The 23,153-nt window shown below is 34.8% G+C and overlaps 1 protein-coding gene across 1 annotated transcript in view; it reads left to right on the plus strand.

Annotated features, from left to right (window-relative positions):
• The window catches only part of ORC5 (origin recognition complex subunit 5), a 60,621-nt gene that overhangs the window by 11,595 nt on the left and 25,873 nt on the right, over positions 1-23,153 (plus strand). The window contains exons 7-12 of the mRNA XM_066318699.1: positions 915-963; positions 1,523-1,613; positions 3,787-3,839; positions 6,031-6,143; positions 9,570-9,617; positions 12,825-12,935. Of these exons, the coding sequence (XP_066174796.1) occupies positions 915-963; positions 1,523-1,613; positions 3,787-3,839; positions 6,031-6,143; positions 9,570-9,617; positions 12,825-12,935 (465 nt within the window). The remainder of the gene's footprint in view (positions 1-914; positions 964-1,522; positions 1,614-3,786; positions 3,840-6,030; positions 6,144-9,569; positions 9,618-12,824; positions 12,936-23,153) is intronic.

The following is a 23,153-nucleotide window of genomic DNA, read 5'->3' on the forward strand; positions in this document are numbered from 1 at the left end:
GAAATAGAAACCAGGGTCACAGCTCTTGCAGACACGTACTTGAGTGGCTCTGCTTATGAGAATTTCATTAGCTTTAGATGCACTATTTGCTTGTGCAACACTATGAAAATACTTATATGATTGAACCCTAAACTCTTCATGTGGTTGACAAGTCTCTTCCATAGAAGATAGTGACAGACACAACTGTATGCAGGCTTCTGAACTCCTTCGTGTATTCAGACTCTAAATGTGTGTGCTGTTTGTGTGATTGTTAATAATACATTCTGGAATTTTAGTAGATTTATGTATGGAAGTTACACTTGAGTTTTGTAAATTAGCACAGAGATTTATTAAAGTGCAATAGGACAAAAAGAGAATGAAATCTGAGGATTGGTATTTTATAAAACTCTGTGTGATACTGATTTAAACATTTTAGAAGGAAGTCTAGATTACAATGTTGTCAAAAATCTCTTAATCTTACTTTAGGCAAAAGGTGTTAATTTGCATATGGAACATGTTAGCATTTTTTTAAAATAATTTTTTAAAAATAAATAATTTCTGCTTGTGTTTAAGAGTGCTGAACTTCTCCTGGAATGGAAAGTTTTATCTGAAAATGAAGGGAGTAGGAAAAGTTCATGAAAGCATTTTTATTACATTTGTAATGGTAAATTATGTTAGTTAAAAAATGCAACCCTCCAGTACAATAAACAGATCTTGCTGAGCTCAAAGCCATATAACTTGTGATAGATTACTTCTGTTTGTATTTCATGGTACAGAAATCTTGCCATGTTTGACAGTGTAATGTTTGTAAGCAAGTGACATAATTATTGAAAAAGGATTTGTTGGCTTTGCAAAGGAATGAATTACCCTGCTGGTTACACTCTGTAGCTGGATCAGATAGTATTTTAATACATTCTATTTTTTGCTTTCTGTAGGCAGCGCTCAATTTTGCTAAATACTGTGAACCAGTGGTCAGAGGGGAAGGTAAGGCTGTGTCTTTGATTTGAGTGGGTGTATGAGAGAGCAGCTGCTGCTCAGTGGGTTTTGGTGAAGGCGTTGCCCTGATCCTTGTGTGGGGTCGCACAGTGGTGTCTCAGGTCGAAGCATTGCTTAATCCAGTTGCTCCCAGTTGTTAGCACTTGTAGCAGAAGCGGTACATGGTATTTGGTGGTGGTGTTTTAGGAAGCAAAGATGGAAATACCCTGAAAATTTTCCTGCCTCCTGTAAATCTTTCTCCTCACTCAACCATCAGGACTTTGACAAAGTAATGGGAGAAGTTATTTCTTTGTCAAGGCTAAGAGAAGAAAGAAACAAGAGGAGAGGTGCTGTCAAACTGACACAGGTTATCTCAGAACAGTCGTAGAGAAACAGCCTTGTGTGGCAGCATGTACTTGCTGGATGGATGGTGATGGTGCATCATCCTAAGGCATGTCAGAGTCAGGGTGTTAGACTGTGTCGTGCCTGTGGCTGTTCAGGGGTCAGGCATGAGTTTCAGTGTTGTGTGAATTCAGTGTTTAACAGAGCTGGTTCTGCCTTGCTGCAGCAAATGAACGCGACACCCGCAAACTCTGGAAAAACATTGAGCCTCATTTGAAGAAGGCGATGCAGACTGTTTATCTCCGGGAAATATCCAGGTAATTTGGAGGGCATAGGCTTGTTTGCTTTGTTAAGGTTGCTGTTTTTTACAACCTTCCTCTCACTGTGTTTCATGGCTTGTGTTTCTTTTTTGCTAGATGCAATCTTTTTTCTTTAGTGTGCATTTCTTTCTTGCTATACGCTGTTAGAAATAGCGTATCTCAGGAGGAAATTTAAACAAAATGGTATTTGTAGCATATAATGGATTCAATAAGTAAAGCAGTGGCAGCAGGTTTTGTTCTCCTTTCCACTGATGCTGGATCCATTTTTTGTAATGTATGAAACTACCAAGCATGGGAATCCATCAGCAGAATATACAGGCACAGTTTAAAACACACTGCTGTGTCTGTTGGCTTGCCAGATACTCACTGTACCAAGGATGTGTGCAGGCCTCAAAATTCTTTAGACATTACAGATTTTGAGTATCTGTGTTTCTTAGCTTTGTTTGACAGAGCTAGGGTTTTTTTTGCTGGCTGTGTTTTCTGATCCCTTATATTCTTTTCCAAAGGCAGATTTTTTTCTTACATGGAATTTCCATTTTTGACAGCATTAAAATCTGGTGTCCTATTAATGGTTATTTTTCTTGGTGTTGTTTTAGATTCCTTGTTTATTTTGTAAGCTGCCAGACTGCTGGAAAAAAGGATGGTGGTGTTCATTCACGGTGGTAGTAATTGGCTTAGGTTCAATGTCCTCCCCACCTTTAAGATGGGTGATTCTGATGTTATACTGTGTAAAGAGAGATCATTCAGTGTTGCTTGGTTTCTTTACCTTGGTAAAAACATACTGATTTCTTTCCTTTGAATGTCATGGAGGCTATAGAGTATTCTGGTCACAACCTTAGTGTGTAGTAGAAGTCTTTGCTAATGTTCTAGAGATGTGATCATTCCTTCAAAGAGAGAATTGATTTTGCATTGTACAAGCTAGACTTCACTGTACAATGCAGCATTTTTCTGTTTGGCTCAAATATTTATTTATATTCAATATTGATCTTCATTACACAGTCTACTCAGGATCTTCCTGACTTTTTACATTGTGTAATTGCCTACTCTAATTAGGTTGTAATAGAAGATTATGATACAAAATAGCTTGTGAATTGTTTCCAAATAAGTAATTTCCCTCTACTGTTTTCTTTGACTATAAATTTGAGCTTGACTTGATTTTTGTTAGAAATTCCAGCTTTCTGTCTAACAGTTCTAGGATTTACTTCTGTGTACCAGTAAATGCTTGAGGAATTAAAATCACTGTATCAGTTTTTCTGGCCACAGAACTATTATTACTCTGTTGTTTTTTTTTTTTTCTTGACCATGTAATTTATAGCGATAGAACTTTGCTATCAGCTTTTGTGCTACCTTAACTGAAAGGAAAATGAACCTTTTTTTTCTGCCTGTAATATAGACATTGGAGAAAACCTTAACTCATTGATGAGTTGTTTTATCATTCATTGTAATTTAGGTATTACCTGAGCTCCTATTTTACTGCTTTTAAGTTTTATGGCTTATGGCAGATAAACTCTGTTCATGAGGAACTTCAAAAAACAAGCCAAAACAGTTCCTTCAACAAACCTATCTTTTTTTTGTAGTCCCCTTGTGGTATGCAAAATGATCCAAAATATGAAATTGCTAGCAATGTCATTCCTTAAGGGAAGTTTTTAAGTGATTGTTTTTTGCTGTTGTTTAGGAAAACACCAAACTACTTGGGGGCATTTTTCACTGATAGAATAATCCATCTTGATGACTTCCATTGACTTCAGAATTATATTATGAAGTAATTATAGTGTTCTTCTCTCAAACATAAACAAGCAGATTAAAAAGAATTAAAACTATCAGTGTTTTTAGTTTTTTATGCAATTCTGCATTATTCTTGAAACTTGGAATGCTGTGCATATTTGCTTACTCATGGTGGTTGGAGGGGAAGAAATAGGTATTTTACAATTAGATCTTTTATTCTTTAACGTAATTTTTGCTGTTTTTTATCAAATACATAGCCATATAGATTAATACAGTCAAATACAGATTATTAGAATTTACATGTGAGATAGTAAAATCTTGTGGTTTTAATTATTCTCTAACTGTATCCTAGCCAGTATCACAAAACTAGAATATATCAATAGGTGGCTTTCTCTAAAAGACTCAAATACTACATCTTTATGTATTTGCACTATCTGTCTTTCAGCTCACAGTGGGAGCGTTTGCAGCATGATGGTGGAGAGCCTGGGCAGCTGAAAGGTATCAAACACAGTAACTGTGCAGGGGCTTTAATGTGAAATGTGCTTTTCAGTTGGACTTGCCATTGTCATCTGAGAACATGTGAATGAAACTACACAGGCAAAGCTACCTGTTTAGCATTCAGTTACAATTCAGGGTAATCATGGTTTTTTGAAAGGGTATTTTACAAAGAAATATTTTTCCCCCATTATGTGTACTGGGAGTAACCTTTCCTAATAGCCTTGGCAGGTAAAATCAGTCTTCTTACCTCAGTGTTTCTTATGTCAGAATGGGTGAGGAGTGGCCTGAACCCTGATGGTCAAACCTCTGTGTGCCAACTGGCAGAACTGTCCAAGTGGGGAGAAGAGAATGTTACACCTGGTGTATTGCAATAAATTAGCACATTCCTAAACAGAACACCTGTCCTGGTCCAGATTTCTTGCAAAGAGAAATGTCAGAACTGCAAGTGTTCTCTCTGTTCTTTCCTTGGACAAGTAGAGCTTTGTTGGTTTTATACTTTAGACACTCTGAGAAATCGAATCTCAATACATTTGTCAGCCTTCATTTACAATTTAGGAAGGAATACTAAAATATTTTCATGTTTGTAATCTATTTGTAAAATATTACCAGTTACTATTTTCCTGTTTGTAATCTCTTTGTAAAATACTACCAGTCTGTAATCTGGGAACACTTTTTTGTATTATTTATCATGACAAATAATTCCTTGAGATAAATGCAATCATCAGACTGTTTCCTATGTTAGGTTTAGGATTGGTGAATTTTTAACATTTTTGACCAAAGGAGTTTGATTCAAAGTGTTCTTATTAAACTCTCTCCCAGATGATTATGAAATATTTTGCACCTGACAACTCCATGAAGGGAGACTTCATTTTAAATGCATTTTCATAGGTATATGTAGTAACAAAAAATGTTATGTTATTAAAACAGCATTTGACATCAACATGCTTAAAAAGCAATTATAATAAATAAAATTCTAACTCTAATAAAGGTGTAAATCATCAAATAGTTTAGTGTGTGATGCAATATTGGCTGACCAGAAGAATAGAGAAAAACCAGATGTTTTTGTATTAAACTAAATTGTGTGTCTGCAAGAGTGTTGCATTTTATAAATAGCACGCAGTACAAGAGAATCTCTTAATTGTAAATGAAAATAAAACTGCTGTTCTTTTATGCTTACATTAGAGAAAATCATTACTAGCAGTCATCTAAGATGCTTTTCTCTATACTGTGAAATCTGAATCATAACTTTATCATAACTTTTAAAGAGGTTTAATTCTTTGGTCTTTATTTGCTATTTGTGGTTTAAACCATGTGAGTACAGGTGCTTCACAGAACAAGAAACTGTTGAAGTAAAAAACTGCAAGCAAAGAGGGCACGAGAGAGACCCTTTAATGGTTTCTGTAATTAGCCAGCTGATGGAGGGTGATTTGATGATCCTGTACTTATGCATAAGCATGTAAAACAAGAGCAGGGGACTGTAAAGGTAAAAAATACAGAGTAAAATACAAAATACTTTCAGTTCCCCTCAAAAACAGGGGAAGCAAATGCTCACTAGACTGTAGTTGTGGGGTTTAATATGTGTGTTTAATCTTAATTAAATATACATGTATACAAGGAGGCAAAGTCAACTAGATGAAGTTTGAAATTTTTAAAACATTTTCTGTAGGAAATAGAACAATGGCTAAAAAACATTGATCACAGATGTAATATTTATTGGAAGTGCAGCACTGCTGCTTTCTTCACCATGCCAGCCTTGTTCCTGGACAAGCTGTTTGGTGGTCTGGACAAGTCTAAAGTTGAATCTTGGGAAAAAAAAAAAAAGCCATTGTATTTAAATATATCCCTTCATCTGCCTTGTTTGTCAGGACCATTCCCTTAAAAGAAAGTACCCTGGAATCATTTATATATATTTTTAAGGGAAGATTTATGAATCTCTGATGCTTCAAGTACAGTTGCTGAGAGTCTGAAAAGGTTTCAGAATGTTAGCTTTGTTTAGCTTTGTGCTGTGCCCCTTGGCCCTTCCCAGAGTTTGTGTCTGTGGTAATGGGGCTGAGAAAGTCATACTCATTTAGTCATGGCATTAGAGCAGGAGAGAGGGAAAAGAAAATGAATGCAGGGAAATCTAATTTGAAGTTTGTGGATGTTCGGGCTGGGTTTTGGTTAACTCATAAATTGTTTGTTTATTTTATAGGACTTTCTGCACATACTCATGTGGAACTTCCTTATTACTCCAAGTTTCTTCTAATAGCTGCTTACCTTGCCTCCTACAATCCTGTTAGGACAGATAAGAGATTCTTTCTTAAGGTAACAAAATTAATTTCTTAATGCTGTTAACTGGATTCCTGCATACTGAATTTCCTGGTTTAAAACTCTTTAACTCTTTGTTTTGAACTCTGTTTCTGTGTGCGTTTCATTTGATTTGATGAGTAGCTTTTCTGTAGATCACATACTGTGATTTGTAGTAGTTAAATGAGTAGTTAAATGTCTAATAAACCCAACTTCTTCTTCATGTCAAATTATGCATAAAGCTGTTATAGCATGAACACTATGCTTTGCTTTTCTAAGTTGATACAGCTTTGTTTTGAAAAGATTTTAGTGGGGTGACCACAGTGTCCTTAGTTATAAGCCACATTTAAATTTCCAGAGTAAGGTACAAACCACAACTGCCTTGGCCTTTAATGAGGTAAAAATGACTTAGTGCACTGTTAGGTTTTTTTATAGAGTTGTAAATTTTTGGAACAGAAACATATAAGCAGTTGCTTTTGCAGAGGTGTGGTTACATTAGCTGGTATATGTTGTGTTGAAATGGTGGTAGTGCATGTTTCTGGCATTAATTGTTACTACCAACTCCTAGGCTGGACATAATTTTCTGTAAGTTCTTGCCATGTACATGTTGACAGATTTTTTTCTTCTTTTTTCCTGTGAGCTAAATTTTGGTCTTACTGCAGGCAAGTGATGTGGTGCCACTGGTGGTGGTGGTTGTTGTTATATGTCTCTTCCTGACCCAAGACCTTCAATCTCCTCAAGCCTGCCTCATTGCCTCATTTTGAGTTATTTGGCAAAATGTAGGTAGGAAGAAGGATATCAGAAGAGTGATCAGGCAGTTGGGCTTTCTGTGCATTTTGCCAACTACTACAATATATATTGATATATGTATGTGTGTATAAATGTATGGTATTCATGATGGATGGATGTAAGCGATTAAAGAAAATGAGGGCAAGAAAAAGTTTTAAAAAATATAAATCCCTCTTCAAAAAAAAAAAAATCATAGATGCATATTTTGAGAAATTGCAGCAGTTTCTAGTGATGAAATACTAGAATGTTTTCAGTTTAAACTCTGGTATGATCTTACTGAAAGCTATAGGTGTTTCACCCTTCTATTTAGTCCTTTCCTGAGTGGAGGGTTACTGTAGTGAAGTGTAGATTTTCTTTATGGGCAAGCCTTGTTCTTTGCACTTGACTTGAGCATTTTCTTTGTTAGAGATTTTTTGCTGAAGAACTCTTTCTACACAGAAACAGGAAAGCAAGCACAAGTCTGTAGAGCATGTTGCAAAAATGTGCCACATCTTCCTTGTATTCACTGAACAACCTTTTCAACTTAGGTTTTTTTTTTCCTTTCTCCTTTTGTAGCATCTCTGACTGTGTTTCCACTCTTGCATGTGAACCATATTAAATTTTTGTGCAAAAAACATGAATTCCTAAGGTTTTTGAAGTAGGGGTCAGGAGGCTGTTTCTGTCAGTGCTGTCAGGTACTTTTTCCAAGAACTGGTGAAGCAGAAGTCATCATTTTTCCTGTGTGTCATGTGGTATCAGTTAGCCCTTCATCAGGTCTAAAACTGAACTTCAGAAATAGCTGCATCTCAAAGCCCAACAAAACCAACACTTTTGAGGGAATTTCAAGCTGAGTTTTTTTATGAGTCATGTGAACAGTGGAAATAGAGTATGATTTTTAACAGGTTTATAGTGAGATTCAGAGTAGATCACAGAAAAGTATCTTCTAGAGTGATTTAACTAAGGACTAAAAGAAGCAAAAGAGATGCAAACAAAAAGATGCTCCTTGTATTGCTCATCTGCACTACTCTATAGATGCTAGGCTATACTACAGCTAAAAATAAAGTCACAGTTTGGGGCAGCCTGGAATACTAACAGCCAGACAGAGCAGGGAAATGATAATTGGCACCACTGGTATTTGTTATGTGAAAATTCAAGAGCTTTGTAGTAGGTTGAGAGAAAAATACAAACCAGGTTTGGAAGTCTTTAAAACAAGAAAAGATAGGAATATGTATGTATGAAGTCTTCATAGAAAACAGGATTAAAAGCTAATTTTCAATTAGCTTTGAACTTCATGGAGTTTTGTACTTGAACAGAAATAGGATACCATATATACCATATGGAGATCCCAGTGTAACTTGTAAAATGCATGAATGCAGTTTGTTGTGATCCATCCAAAGCATGCTGTGTAACCTCAGGCTTGATCACTTTCCCCTCTGAAAGGGTTGTTATTCCCCTCTAAATGGTTATTACTGCAGTTATTTTTTCAAAGGCATGATAAAATGATTACTTTGCTGACTCTAATTGTTTTTGGTATCTACTAACTGATTTAGCTATTTTTTTTAAAATCAGACAAATCATGTGAAGTGAACTTAAGCCCTGTCTGCTCTACTATGTAGCTCCTTAGAAGTCAAGTCAAGAAAAGCCACATTTATGAAAATAATTTGGGCATGGCTGGGTACTGAAGGCCACAAATACTAAGTACAAGATTTTAAACATTTATGAGAAAAAATAATTCCTTTATTTGAGTTATTTTTTCTCTGATTCATTGAGCATGTTTATAATGTATATTAATAAGTTATACTTCTCAGGGCCGTGGAAGAAGCAAAAACTCAGCAGGTGATATTTTGAGAAATAGCACTTAACTATGTTTAAAAACTATTTCACCTCTTCACTAATTTTACATCACTTACCCCTCATCCTTCATGTCTCTCTTGGGTTTTTGTTTCTTTTTTAACCCATTCATTTGTAACATTGTTTACTGCTGCGCTTGTCTCGCCTTCACATTTTTAGTTGAGATCCAAGAGCACTTGACTATTTTCTTTGAATAGTCCTTCCTTTATTAAGACAATTCAAAAAATGTGCAGCTTTAAATTACATTCATTTCTTCAACACCCATCCCTACCCCTTCAGTCTCCCCTCCTCCTTCCTTTTGTCATTTAGCTCAAGAACCTTGAACTACCTTTGTATTATGTTGATTAAATTCCTGGTTGTCATTCTGCCAACTATTGTACCATCCAAATTCTAAAATAGGGTCAGTAAAAGGTGGAAATTATGGTGGATTTTATACATGGATACATTTTAAAAATTATGATAGTCATCATCTGTCTTTTTATTAGATGATTAAGGATGTGAGGAGGACAGTGGCATGGAGTCATATTACAAACAGATTTTTACTACCTCATCAGTTCCTGAGTAGATTAAAAAGAACCAACTAATCCATGTCACCAAAAAATATTAGCATGTTGTGTTTTGGCTTTGCTCCACTTGGGACAAGGTGAAGCAAGAAGCCAAGCAAGTGTAATTTTCAGGCTTATAGTAAGAATGATTGGTAGTAACATCAAAGGCAAATACTGGAAGTGGAGTAAAGAAGTAGACCTAGAGTAACATACTACCATTTGTAGTATATACATTCTTTATTGACTGTTAATTACCTGTGCTCTTGTCTGTTGTTTGCAGCATCATGGGAAAATTAGAAAGACCAACTTCTTGAAGAAGCATGAAAAGGTATGTATTTTATTTTTCTAGGCTGAACTTGGCAGCAAGTATTTTCTTTCTGCTGTACTTGTGGGTTTGTATTTCATTCTGTGTCATTGATTACTGTAGAAGCAGCAGAACTGCAGAAATAACAATTTTTGGTGTACTTCTTTTGTATACTACGAATTTCTGTGAGATACAGACATTTTTGTTTTATTGAAACTGTAACTGTAACTGTAAAATTGTCTCTTAAAACCATATTTTTGTGTACAACAAAGTGTGTTAAATAAAGCTAGTTTAAGGACATTAAGTGGACTCACCAAGGATCAGCATTTCTCTCAAAAATAATTTTATATTCTTTAAAGAATTTTCATAGAAAGATTTCTATAATGATGGAAATTGAAATATAGGGATAAACAATTACACATGTAGTGTCATAAATAGACTCATTTGCTTCATTTGGTGTGATAGTTTGTCAATATGCCTTTGCCCAGAGAAGCTTGTCTTAGGACTGATTTACAGGTCAGATTCACCTAACTCTAGTGGCTGCCTGCATCTAAACCAGTTTATGGCCCATTGCTGAGTCAGTTGATGCAGTCATTGGAATGTAGGGTTGTGATGTGGCTCATACTAAAGCAGGTTCTATGTTCAGGCAGATGAATTGCACCACAAATTGTATTGATTAGATTTCCACTGGTTATATTTGGAACTGAGGAAACTGGTTTACCTGTCTATACCTGCTTTGCAGGAAGCTGACATTACAGGAAATAAATCCTTCTTTAAAAGTTTAGGTATAGCAAGACTAAAAAATCTATTTTGTGATTCTTAACTGTGTCAGTCCAGAGGCTGTGGGGTTTTTTTAATTAGATAAAATCAATCTTGTGAATGAGGGGAAGAAACTGACTTACCATTCTATTAATTGCTCTGTTGCTGATAAAAGCAGAATTTGTTTGATTTCTTTGCATGGTCGGCCTGGAGCGTTGCTTTTCCAGTTTAGTGACAAGTGAGAGATCCTCCTAGTGAATTTATTTTTTCAGGTGAAACTTTTTCATGTGTCTGCCAGAAGATCAAATGTGTTGGTGTGTTTTTTATTGGTAATGAGTTTATCTTGTGTATCAGCTTCAGTCTAGGGTTTGTTTTGTATCAGAATTTATAGCTTACATGCTTCATTCATAGAGCAACCAGAGAAGTTTGGAAATGCTTTCTGCATTACAAAAAAAAGAAAGGGGTATCGTTCAGTCTTCAAGTATGTGCTATAAAGGTTGAAAATTGAGTCAGTTGTAGTTAAGGAGTTTCTCTTTGTGCAGATAATTGAGTTTGGGTTAAGCTTTTGCTCTTTAAAGAACTCTTGGGGTTCTCATTCTTGTTTGTGAAATTTTGGAATGTGAATACACAGCTTGGACGTGTGGGATGGTGAAAGGCTTAGGCTGGGTAAACAGAGTGAATGTGAAACTGGCACTGCAGATAAAAGCATGAGCGCACATAGAAGCAGCTGGGCAAAAGTCTTTTTAAACAGTGAATGAATGTATTGCTTTGGTGTAGAGGCGATAGAGGGCATACAGAGTTGATTTGATGCCTATACAATGTTTTGACCAGGTTTTCTGATGCTGGAAGATATTTTTGTTTTTGAGAGATGTTGAATCCCTTACATTTTTATCAATACTATCCTGTGTAGCATTCTGCCTTATCTCCTTGCAGAAGATTTGTAAAATTCTAATTCCTAACCATGTGCTATGTTTGAAGGAATTTCTAAACCATTTTTATTCTTCCAAAAAGTTCTTCTCTTAGAATTAGCTCTTCTGCTTTTTGTAGAGGGAAATGTATATTTTAGATAACTTGAAAGTTTCAAACAGTCTTTTGTCTAAATAGAGAACAAGAAATTTCTGAAGTAACTGTGTATACCAAACAGAGCTTCAGAGATTATCCCATACTAACTGCATTTCTTAGCTGCTTGGAGTGCACTGATTTTAATTAGTGTGTTTGTTTATTGACAGTATGAATATGCTTTACAGAACTGGCACTTGTAGAAGCAGAAGGGCAGGTGATTGTACAGGTCATAACTTATACCACATCTGCATTCTGCCATGCTGTAGTCTTGGCTATGTGTTTCCATGGTTTTTCACACTGCTTGCTTTGTTAGCCAAGAGGTGGCTTTGGAGACACCTTCTGGATTTGAAAAGTTAAAACATGTATTGGAAATAACTTTCAGTTTTGCTGAAGAAATGAGTGGTTGTGTTTTACTGATGACTAATGCCACAGAGGTTCTAGTGGTATATTTGATATGTTCTTTCACTACAAAAAAAGGCAACATGGATGTCAAAGTAGAGAGAATTAAACACAAATTTAAAATAAAACAAGTATTTCCCTTATAAGAACTTTTGGTCATAAATCTCTGTATTCCTAACTATGCTGCCTGAGTTGGAAAACTGCCCAGTTCTACCTTATAAACTATACATCTCCTTTTTGTAGAATTGCCATTTTGAAAATGCTTAGCATTGAACAATCAGGACTTTGTATTTCTTTGAATTCAAGTGAATGCAATGTTACTACATACAATAATCCGTAATGCCTAAAATGGCCATCAGTGTCAGCTGAGGTATGAGGCGTGCAGGATGCAAAAGAGCTCTGTAGCTGCAAAGTTGGGCAAATATGCTGTGTTCTGTTTACACAGATGCCTGTAGCTGGGCTGGTAGCTCATTATACAGCAGCTCTTACCAGCCATGAAGCTCACCTTGGGCTCAGCCATCTGAACTCTTTATTTTAGCCAGCTAAACCTGGGCACTCTGAGTCTTACACTCAGCACTCTCTGTGTTGCCTCTGGAATATTCTGTCCAGTTTTGTCTTCCTTTGGAAGAAATCTTTAAGCTCCCTACCAACACAAGCCATTCTGTGATTATTTGAATCCCATAAAACATAGTCTTTCCTCTTTATTCCTTAGATTGTGCAAGGTCATTAGACAAGACAAGTAAATCTACTGACAGGAAATTTGGCATGAGATCCTCTGATGCAGCTCGGAAATGCTTCTGTTTATTGTGCAGTTTGAACACTTGCCATGTTAAATAGATCTTTGTCTATATCTTTTTCTTGGTTAATAAGCATGTATTCAGTGTTTTCCATAATGAGTAAGTAGGCTGTATGAAAGACGACTGTGAATCACAGTGCCTCCCCAGAGGCCAAAAAGATAAGAATAATATCATGTAGTACTCCAGGGATTAAAAAGTGCTGTTTCTGTTGCAGACCAGCAATCATCTCCTTGGGCCAAAGCCATTTCCCCTGGACAGATTGTTAGCAATATTATATAGTATTGTGGACAACAGAGTTGCTCCAACTGCAAATATATTTTCCCAGGTGAGTGTGTACTTATTTTTTATTTGCTTTTTAGTGTCTGGAATTCACCAATGTTATGTTTAAATGTTTTTTCTAAGTCAGAATTTTAATTAAATATAATGAAAAAACAACCACAACAGGTAAATTCAATCAAAGATTCAGAGTAATATTTATCTGTATTACTAGCTGTGAATCCAGAATTTTAGCTGTGTAAAATTTGTCTGAAATCTGCTAATGGATAACTTTTCCCTAATCCTAGACTGTGGTCTGTGCTGATCAGTTCCTTGGTTTCTCACTGAAGTCTGTGGGCCTGTTTACATTTCAGGTTAAGTGTATAAATGTTCACTGTCCCATGGCCAAAATTAATCACCTTGTATCACATGTTACAAAAGTGTAGTGGTAAAGAAGAAGTAGAGGGAATAAAGTGCTTACAGGTGAACAGTGTTTGCTGTAGTGCATGTACCTGCTGTTTTTTATTTGGGCAAAATTGTAGTCGTGCAGAGAAGCATGGATATCTCATTTCACTAGATGGCAGCATAGCTATACAAGTGAGTGGAATTAAGTAAATCTGGTATTTTCTCAAGAGCTCTGAGTTTGTCAAGTCACCAATTCTGTATAAGTAAAGATGATTTTCTACTATCGATTTGATTCTTGGATATCATTTCCACCTTAGAAATCCTCAATTTCTTCCTTCTTTCCATTGGTAATTAAATTCAACTTACTGAAATATTTTCCACCTTTCCTTGTTAGGTATCAAATTTAAACAAGTAATATTTCAATTTATTGTCTGCATTCGTGTAAAGTTCTAAGAATATATGTGTTTGTTTTTTATTATGTTGGCTTTGTATTCTCTTATTTTTGTCTATCAAAAACCAACACTAGATGTGAATGTATTATATAACAGTATTTTACAGTGTGTTTTCAAAATTAGTGTAGATGCATATTTAACAGGCATTCCAGGTAATTGAACAAAAGTCATTATTCCAGTGTACAGTTAAGTGCTATTGAAACAACAATTTGTACATAGCGTAGTTCCACCTTAGACTAAACTGCAGAATGAGCAAGTTCAGTGAAATGCTTTGTTCTAATGTAGAGTTTGCACTAGGTGGCAGTCTTATCAAAGAATAGTTGTAATTCTTTATTTTCTGAATATCTGCAGATTAAGCTATAAAGATATAAAATATTGTATATAATCATAACTGGGTTAGGGCAAAGAACTTGAAATTCAAAATGTTTATACAAAAATCAAGTTTTATAAATTATTTAAGAATATTTTAGTTATAAAGCCTTTTAAAATTAAATTTTAATTTAAAATATTGAAACCCCACTGTAAAGTAATAAAAAATACAACAGAATTTAAAATAGATTTGAAAGTAGTTTAAACTAGGCATAATATTTAATTGCTTTTCTTTCTTGAATAGTTTAAAACAATTTGCATTTCACTGCTTTTTGTCATTGGTTGTTCTGTAAATATATTTTTCAAACAAAGTAAATATTTAGGAGCTGGCTTATCCTTAGCAGTACTGATACATTTTACTATTAGATAACACAATCTTTAATTTTTTTTTTGTTTGTGTGTTCAGCATTGAAATAGTTATAAAATTGTACAGAAGTTTAAAATGTTTATGTCAAATATTTGGCTTCTTAATTGATTCACAAATAATTTTGTGCTCTTTAATTTGTAAACTCAAAGGCTGTACATGAACCAAATGCATATTAATTCTCCCCATGTACTATCAGAAAATAGCATGCCTTAGCTTTAAAGTTGATCAACAATCACAGTCAAGATTCAAGAAGGACTAGCAGCTGCTTTAAGATCTGTCACTTGCTGATTTTGTGATATTTCTTATTGCTTCTTGTTTTTCTGTGTGGTTTCTATTCACATGAAAATTTTGCTTATTAGCTTTTCAAAAGCGAAACTCTATGCTAATGAGCAGCAAAATTTCATTTTTCCTCTTAATGGTAGGTTTTATTGAAAATGTTTCATTTTTCTAAATAGATTTTCAACTTAAAATTTGAATCTTGATCTCTTGCCTTTTAATATTATACTTTTTAAAATGATCTCTTACTTTTTTTCAAACCAAGAGTTGGCATGTTTATTTTACAAGTGTGATCTTTGCAACCAGTAGAAAACTAAACAACTTCTGCTGTAACATCTTGCTGTAATTAGGTAACAGGAGATAGAATTGGGCCCAATCATTGATTGGTTTTCCTCAGTAACTAGTACAGGAGTGTAGCATGGGCAGGTTGGGGGAAGCACATTTCCACTTCTGGAAATGACAATTTTTTAGTTGCTCCCTTAAAAGTTGGAATTTCTCTTGGGTTTGTGCTCTTTTGAATCAAAGTTTTCCAACATCCAGTGAGGATTTTTTGAGACAAAGTTAATGTAAGGTTTGGAGATTTTAGTTGTAGCTTCTTGGTCTCAGTACATACATGTATTTTTTGTATTCATTTGAGAAGTTCCCAGTGTTCATTTTTCTCCAGAAAATTCACTGTTTTTCTTACTAATTTGTCATAATACTGTTTTTTCAGCACATTGTTTATTAGTATAACAGGTTACTGAATTTCTTTAAATTTATTTGCCTTTTTTTTTAAATCAAGAGGTTGGAGGTTAGAGAACTATTGACTTCTGGAGCCATTCGAGAGGACAAGTTCTTAAATTTTTCTTCAGGTACAATTTTGTGTAATAATTTAGCAGATTGAAGATTATATTGCAATCACCAGTGGGCAGGACATTCTGTGCTGGGACAGAACTTGCACAATTGATGGTCTCTTTGGATATACGGCTCAGCATGTGGCTGAAGTGTTTTAAAAGGTAGAACATGGAGAAAATGGTGAAAAGATGCATATGCATTTTCACACAGTTCGAAAACACTGTGACTCTGGGGTGTGCAGTCTACATCCTACAACAACAGAGAAGTCTTAGAGTTTCCTTACTTGGTACAGCAGGAACAACCAGGAGTATTATTTGTGTCCCCATGTGGACCCACTGTGCAGAAGAGGAAATACTCATTGTGTCCAAGGGCAATTGCAACAGAATAGAGGGATACAAAGAAACTTTGTAAAGCTTCCTGAAAATGCATTCTGCAAAGGTTCCAAGAGTCTATTCAGTCCTGGTTTGTGTAATAGTAGTATTTAATTTTAGGCTTCACACGGAAAATAAACAGAAATACAACATAATGCTCTTCATAAAAATGTATAGGACACAAATGAATTTATGCACAAAGCATTGGGCACAAGTTATCAGCACCACTTTAATTTAAATGAGGTCATTTTTCTTTGAAGAGGACAAGGACTGTTCATATCACAATCAGTGAGCAAGTGGATATTGTTATTATGGTTTACAAGCCAAAATTAACCAATGCTTTTTCCTCTACCAAAACCACTGAGTAATTGCTTCTTCGAGTCAATTCAGTTCTCCTGACCATTTTTCATTTTCTAGACATTTTATCTTGTTGTTGCTTTCTTGTGAAACAGCTTTTCATAAAGAGGATTGATTAGATCTACTTGTAGTTTGGAGCTATGATGTTATCTAAGGTAAAATGGAATTGAGCCCTTTGTCTTGCATGCATTTGCATATTTTATTTCTGGTAATACATCCCTGAATATTTGGAAAAACATCTAGGATAACTTCTCAGAGTACATAATAGCTGAAAATGACCTAGCAGGTAAATCAGTAACTGCAGTTCTGTTTACATTTTTACTCTAATACACTAAAGTTAGGTCATCCCAGATTTGATTTTAATATTACTTCTTACATTTGACAAGTATTTTTAGAGAGGTGTATAGTTAGAGTTTACTTCTGACTTTAGTGTGTTTGCAGTAAGAGATTTCTAGGAAGTCTGTTTAAGAGTATATGGACACACATCAGGTATCTTACACATAGTCTGTATTTCATTTATTAGATGTTTCTTATCTCTTTGATACTGGATTGAAGAAAAGCATTTCAGTTTTCTTAAGAGTATCACAAATTCATAGAACTAATTTAGTTATAAATGTGTAAGAATTTGGAATGAAGGTTAACAAACCTAATTTTTTTCAATCTGTTGTAAAGATAAATAACATTGTAAATTGTTGTCAAAAGAGTAAGAACTTTACATCTGAAGTTAAAATAAATGCAGATATGAGATTTTGAGTAGTGTGTTAAGTGCCAGTGTGATATAGGTCTATGAGAAACACACAAACCACTGATATACATAACACAGTTCCAGCTGGAGGGAGCCAGAGGAATGTAATTAACAGAAGAAAAAAGTGCCCTTTCTTGAAATGTAAGAATTTGGAAAGATTTGTTTTCTTTTTTCTTGCTTTCTTGTCCGCCTTACATGAATAGAATAAGGAATATCTAACATTTTTTATATAAACTGGAACAGTATGAGGCAATTTACCTGCAAGGTTCCTTTGTCTCTGTTGTGTTGAAAGCATGCTTTATGACTTTCTTTTTCAGATGACAATTTAATGTTTAAACTGCCCTTTATTTGTAAATTAACAGCTGTGGTAAAAACTTCAGTTTCAAGATTGGAAAGATGCCTGGTTTTGTTATCTACTGACTTGATTTGTATTATGGCTTATATATGTCACAGCCTTTCTGGACACCAAATACCCACATCCTGATTATAGCTCTAACTCTGTTACTGCATTATGTTAGATTCCCTTGATGTAGCAATTTGATAAAGAGGAATTTGATTCTATGATTCTATAGTGCTGTGATTTGATTCCATGAATACTGTCAACTTAATGATTTAAAAAAAAAATGGAAAGCACTCTTAATTGCTTCTACAAGCTCAGATTGTATTAATGTTTAAAATACAAAGTTTTTCATTCCACATTTGACAACTCTTGACAGAATAAGAATTAGCAATTTTTTGCTAGATCAGCTGTATTGTGTTCCAGCTTTCGTTGCTGTTGCAGGGACTGCTCATAGGAATATTTTGCATCTGGCTTTAACACTGTTATTTAAGACTGGTAGAATACTCTCCATTTAAAAACTGAGCCAGTACATGAATTTCTACAGAAAAAGGTCTGGTTTAAAATATATGTTGTTCTCCACTGTTCCCTAAGAGGCCTTATAATGAAGCAGAATGAAGATAAGTGGAGCCATTTTTATTTTACAGTATGCAAGAAATACAGAGCATATTCTTGTACTGTCAGTACAAGATGTTATATGTCAGTAAGTAAATTAATTTTTAATTTTTTTTAATAAGAAAAATGCTGGAAAAATGAAGGTTCCTGCTGATTCTGTTATACCACCTTCCTTTGCTTCCCTGTCACTCTGAAATTTCACAAGTGTTGTGCTTGTTCTTTTTTTTGGATAAATGGATAGAATTATTGCTAAAATTTTAGAAGTTCAGAGCAAACATTAACTGTATCAGTGTGGAGAGTGACTTTGGAAGAATACATTTCTGTCCTATTCTCAAATGAACTTGGCATTTAGACCTTCATGACCAAAGTTTATATTGCAGTGAGATTTCTTGTTGTCTGGTAGAATGGTTAAAAAAATCCCTTCCTATCTCACAGATAATATTGCAAACTGATTCAAAAGAAAATTGAATGTATTATGCATCTGATTTTGGAGAGTGTCTTTGCTTTATACATCAATTAGGTAGTACTAAGATTTGGTAGACTTGAACAGATGTGTCCAAAAATATTGATATATTTGAATAATTATTTTATACATTGTAGAAAGGTGAGATCATTGAGTAGTGAATATTCAGAAGGGAGATGACTGTAAAAGTTGCATTTCTCTTGGTGTTGATTGTGTATGTAGATGTTCTTTAATTTTGTTTCTGAAATATAAGCAATTATATTCTTATGTATTTCCTTATTTTTATCATTCCTTGAGTTCTAAAATTACAAGAGAGGATGTCATCAGCCTCTGCTTCTGCCCTATTGATTTAACCTGAAAATGACTGCATTTCACTGTCCTCTTGCTTCAGAGGAAGGTACATGAAATTGCACAGCTTAATCCATTCTGACCACAGGAGTTGTCATCTCTGGAATGATCCTGCTATAATTCCATGCAGAGGGAAGCATTTACTTTTACAAAAAAAAAAAAATTGAACCATATGGGAAAAGGTCTTAAAGCTTACTTTTTTTTTTTTTTTTTTTCTTAATGAGAACTGTTTAGAATGCTACATAATTCTAAAGATATTATAGAATGAATTATAGCTAGAGAGGTATACCTCTCTATCTGGTCAGTCAGAAGGTCTTTAGAGCTTCCCAGTGACAGGAATGAGCAAATATAAACCACAGATTGTGGGCTTATCTCATTCTCATTACTGGTCAAAATTAAGTTCCCCTCCTCTTTCAGTGTGTAGTGAAGACATAAGACACATCTTGCCAGCACAGACTATCTGTCTTCTATAATGTCACATGTCTCACACAGCATTCATATATAATCTGTATATCCCTGCATGCTTATTGTCCAAGTGGGTTTGTAGGACAACCTTTTGATCCCATGGCTTTATGGTTGCCCATATCTAAAAGATTATTTTTGTATTATTAGAACATCTTTTTTAGCAGTTGTCAATTTGTAGCTGCGAGGGTTTTTTTAGACAATTTTATATTATGACTGTTGTATTTGATCCTAACTGGTTTTGATCTTATATCCTTTTATAGGTATATTATGCATCTGGCACACTTTATTTTCCTGGATCTGCATATTGGTTAGAAAGTGTAGTAATCTATTGATCTCACTGTACTGAATTGTATTGATCTCAGTATGCTGATTTTCTGTAAGTTTGGGAAGATGGTAATAAGAGGTAATAAATAACTCCCATTTTCTCATTTTCTGTTATTGGTTACTGGACTAATCTGGCAGAAATTCATGAGCTGAAATGGAAAGTTAATGTGATGCACAGCATGGTGACATAGTTAGCACTTTAGCACCGACTATGGCAGCTTGAGAGAGCCTGCTGTTAAGCAAAAAAGAAAGGAGGAAACATTACTTTTTACCAAATAGCTGACTATTTTTTTCAACTCTGAGCATAGCTGTGAATAAAAATAAAAGTATGATTACTTAAAGTAGTACTTTCAAGTTAAAATGGTGAAGAGACTGATATGCTTGATTCCTTCTAATTTTAATTGATGCAGAAAAGATCTTTTAGAAAAAAAAACTAATAGTGTTTTACCTATTTTATGTTGCTTGACCTAATTTGATCTTATTTTCATTTTTGGAGGTATATGGGTAATACAGTTTTACAATTTTTTAGGAGGCTTTCTTAATCAAAATCTATTCTATTCTGTCTGTGTTCTTTCTTTACAGTAATTTAAAGTAGAAAGCTTCCCTTATTTCTGTGAAGAGCTTATAGTAATAGGTCCCAGCTTGGCACTTACTCTGTCTTAAAAACAGTGTATTTAAGAAGACAAATCGTTGTGAGTTTTGAAAACTAGTTTTATGGAAGAAATTTTGGTTATGACAAGGGAAAAACTATTGAGAGCAAGCTGGGAGTGAGGACTTCAGATGAGATGAAGTTTATTTATAAGGAAGACAAAGTGAAGTCCTAAATATCTTATCTGGAACAGTTTACTAATTTCTAAACTTCCTGGCTTTTTAATCTTAAGGGTTTTTTTATTTGTGTAGCATGTCCATAAGAATTTGCTGACCAGGAAGTAGCTGTGTTTAAGACTTTGTAAAATTGATTTACAGTAAATTTGTACTTTTCAGTATATAGTCAAATAGAAATTGTGATTGAGGAAGGTATGTAAATTTGCTACGTAGTGATGAAGAGCTTATATATACTCTGTACATCTGTTAATAACTTTCACAAAGCATTCTTGTGGTCCTGTGAACACAATGTTATATATTCCCTTGTGCCTTTCACATGTCTTAGGTTGCATTCTATATAGCATAGGGAATGTGTTGTATCAACCAACAGTTTCTTTAACTTCTGTTCTCTCGGCACGTTATTTGTAAACAGTATTTGAAGCTTCAGATCTTAACTTATCTATGAAAATGTGTTAGTGTATCAAAGAAGTAAATATGAATACAAGAAAGACAAGACAGAGTTTTCCTCCTTCCAAACTCTGTCCTTTCCATCCCTTTCTTTACACACTTATTTAGAAATTGGTTTCATGTACTTACTGGAAGGAACATCGTTTAATACTCCAGGAACAAATTTGCGCTGTGTTTACATCAAGCAGTTGCAGCTGAAGCTTGTTAGTGATTGCCTCCCCAATTAAAAAAAATTCTTCACTGTGGTACATGAACTCCTATTGTTTGGAGATAAATAATCAGCTCATCCCCTCTTTAGGGAAGAACAAAGAACATAATAGTACATCTGGTTCATGTGTTAAGACAGCAAAGATTAATTAAGCAAGTACTGCACAACCTCTCTTGATAACATATATCTAAAAACAGCCTGTATAAGTTTTTTAATCACTTTTCTTTAACCATTTAGTGTATGCAGAAAGTCTACTCCAGAATCACCATCTATTCATGGAAATAAGATAGGACACAATACTGAGATAAAGCAAATTAGAGCATTAAGACAGAATTCATCAGTTCTCTCTCAAATCTCTTGTTTTAAGCTGCTATGCCTAGAAAGATATGATTAAAGACTAAAAAGAACCTTTCAAGCCCCCAGGTGACATCATTAATACTCTATAAATTCTGTCTTTCTTAGATGTAATTTGACTGTTTTCTCTCACCATTTGGAATATGACCTGTTTGGGACAAAGAAACATCTCCTTATTGAGCATTTGTGTAGAATCTGGTTAATTGAAATACAATTTCAAAACTAGAACTATTGAGGTTAAATAGCTACATTATGTGCCCTGTTTCTTCACATCACTGGTAACTAGACATCTAATTGCAGCTGAAAGGCAACTAAAGGCCAGTTTTACCTGCTGTACTTTTTGCTGTCATTGTCTTTCAGCCAAAACAGCTTTACTAGCTCCTTGATGTTGATTTCAGGCAGTTGTAGGGACACAGATATCCTGTCAAGATCTTAATTTGACAGTCCTTTGCTTATTTAATATCTTTTACTTCCTGCACATACAGTAATGAATGCAATTGCAATTTCACTAATGGCAAGAAAGGTGGTTCAGAATCAGTGGCTGAAGGATTGGCTACATTCTTTTTATTAATGTCCAGCTCCTTGGACTGGTTGTTACATGGTCACTTGTCCTCCTGTCCCTGCCTAATGCACTCTTACATCTCCTTACCTACAGTTTGTTCTCCTTAGGTGTTTATACCTCACCTGTCAATTCAAGACAAATGATTTTTCTGTATCACATGTGAAATAAATTTGTAGCATTGTATCTGTAACTTCCATTTTTTAATGAGGTTGAAAAGTACTGAGATGGTGCACATGAACAGTGTTAGAGCATAAGGTAGCAAAATGGTACATTAAAGAGTATGCTGGATCACTTTGGGGAGTGCTTGTACTGTTTCTGCCCTGCCAGCTGCAGTCAGTTCTAGCTACTGACTTTGTGCTTGACACCCCTCCTCCCCTAAAGACCCTCTGCTGCTGGCTGTGCTCATTTGATAGCAGATAGTGGGGCTTGCCACAGTATCTTGGACAAAAGAAGCAGCTGCATTGAAAGAGAGGATTTCAAAATATGAAGCTTGTTCACAAAAGAATGCCTCTTGGTAGATGGGGAATAGTTAGGAATTTACATAATCTCTCTTCTCCATCTATGGAAATGAAAACTGGAAAATATTTGGGGGGAGCAATGTGGAAAATTGATAGCATGGTGTGAATAAATCTCATTTATGGAAAGTTTATGTTCTTAGTAAATTTTTCAAATATTATTCATTTAAAATATGGAGAATGACAAAGCAAGGTGAGACAAGTCCTACAGTAGCTGAAGCTTGGAAAAGCTGCTGTAATGATGATTATTATGGCTGAAAATGGTGCTGTATATCTGAAGTTCATAGGTGCTGTGAATAGTTTCTGTCCTTACCACTGTATGATTTAATTTCTCACATTAGGTAGTGCAGGGTGAATGATACTAGAAATAATGTGATTATTTTAGATGAGATTGGTTCTACCTGTGTGTGAACAGTAAAAGTACACCTAAGGTAGTCAGTGTACTTTTCTAGTTAATGAGGAGAAACAGACATGCACCCTGATGTAGACATGAGCATCTAAACACACTGTTAATGAAAAGTTTTAAAATCTGTACAGTGTTTTAATGAACCTTGTCCTGATGCACTGACTCCTCCATCTTCTAGAAATGGAATCAAGACAGCCTCGGATGCGAACATTTACGTTATAGCTATGTAAAGCTATTCTGTCC

This window comes from Sylvia atricapilla, chromosome 5 (genome assembly GCF_009819655.1).
Source record: "Sylvia atricapilla isolate bSylAtr1 chromosome 5, bSylAtr1.pri, whole genome shotgun sequence".
NCBI lineage: Eukaryota > Metazoa > Chordata > Aves > Passeriformes > Sylviidae > Sylvia > Sylvia atricapilla.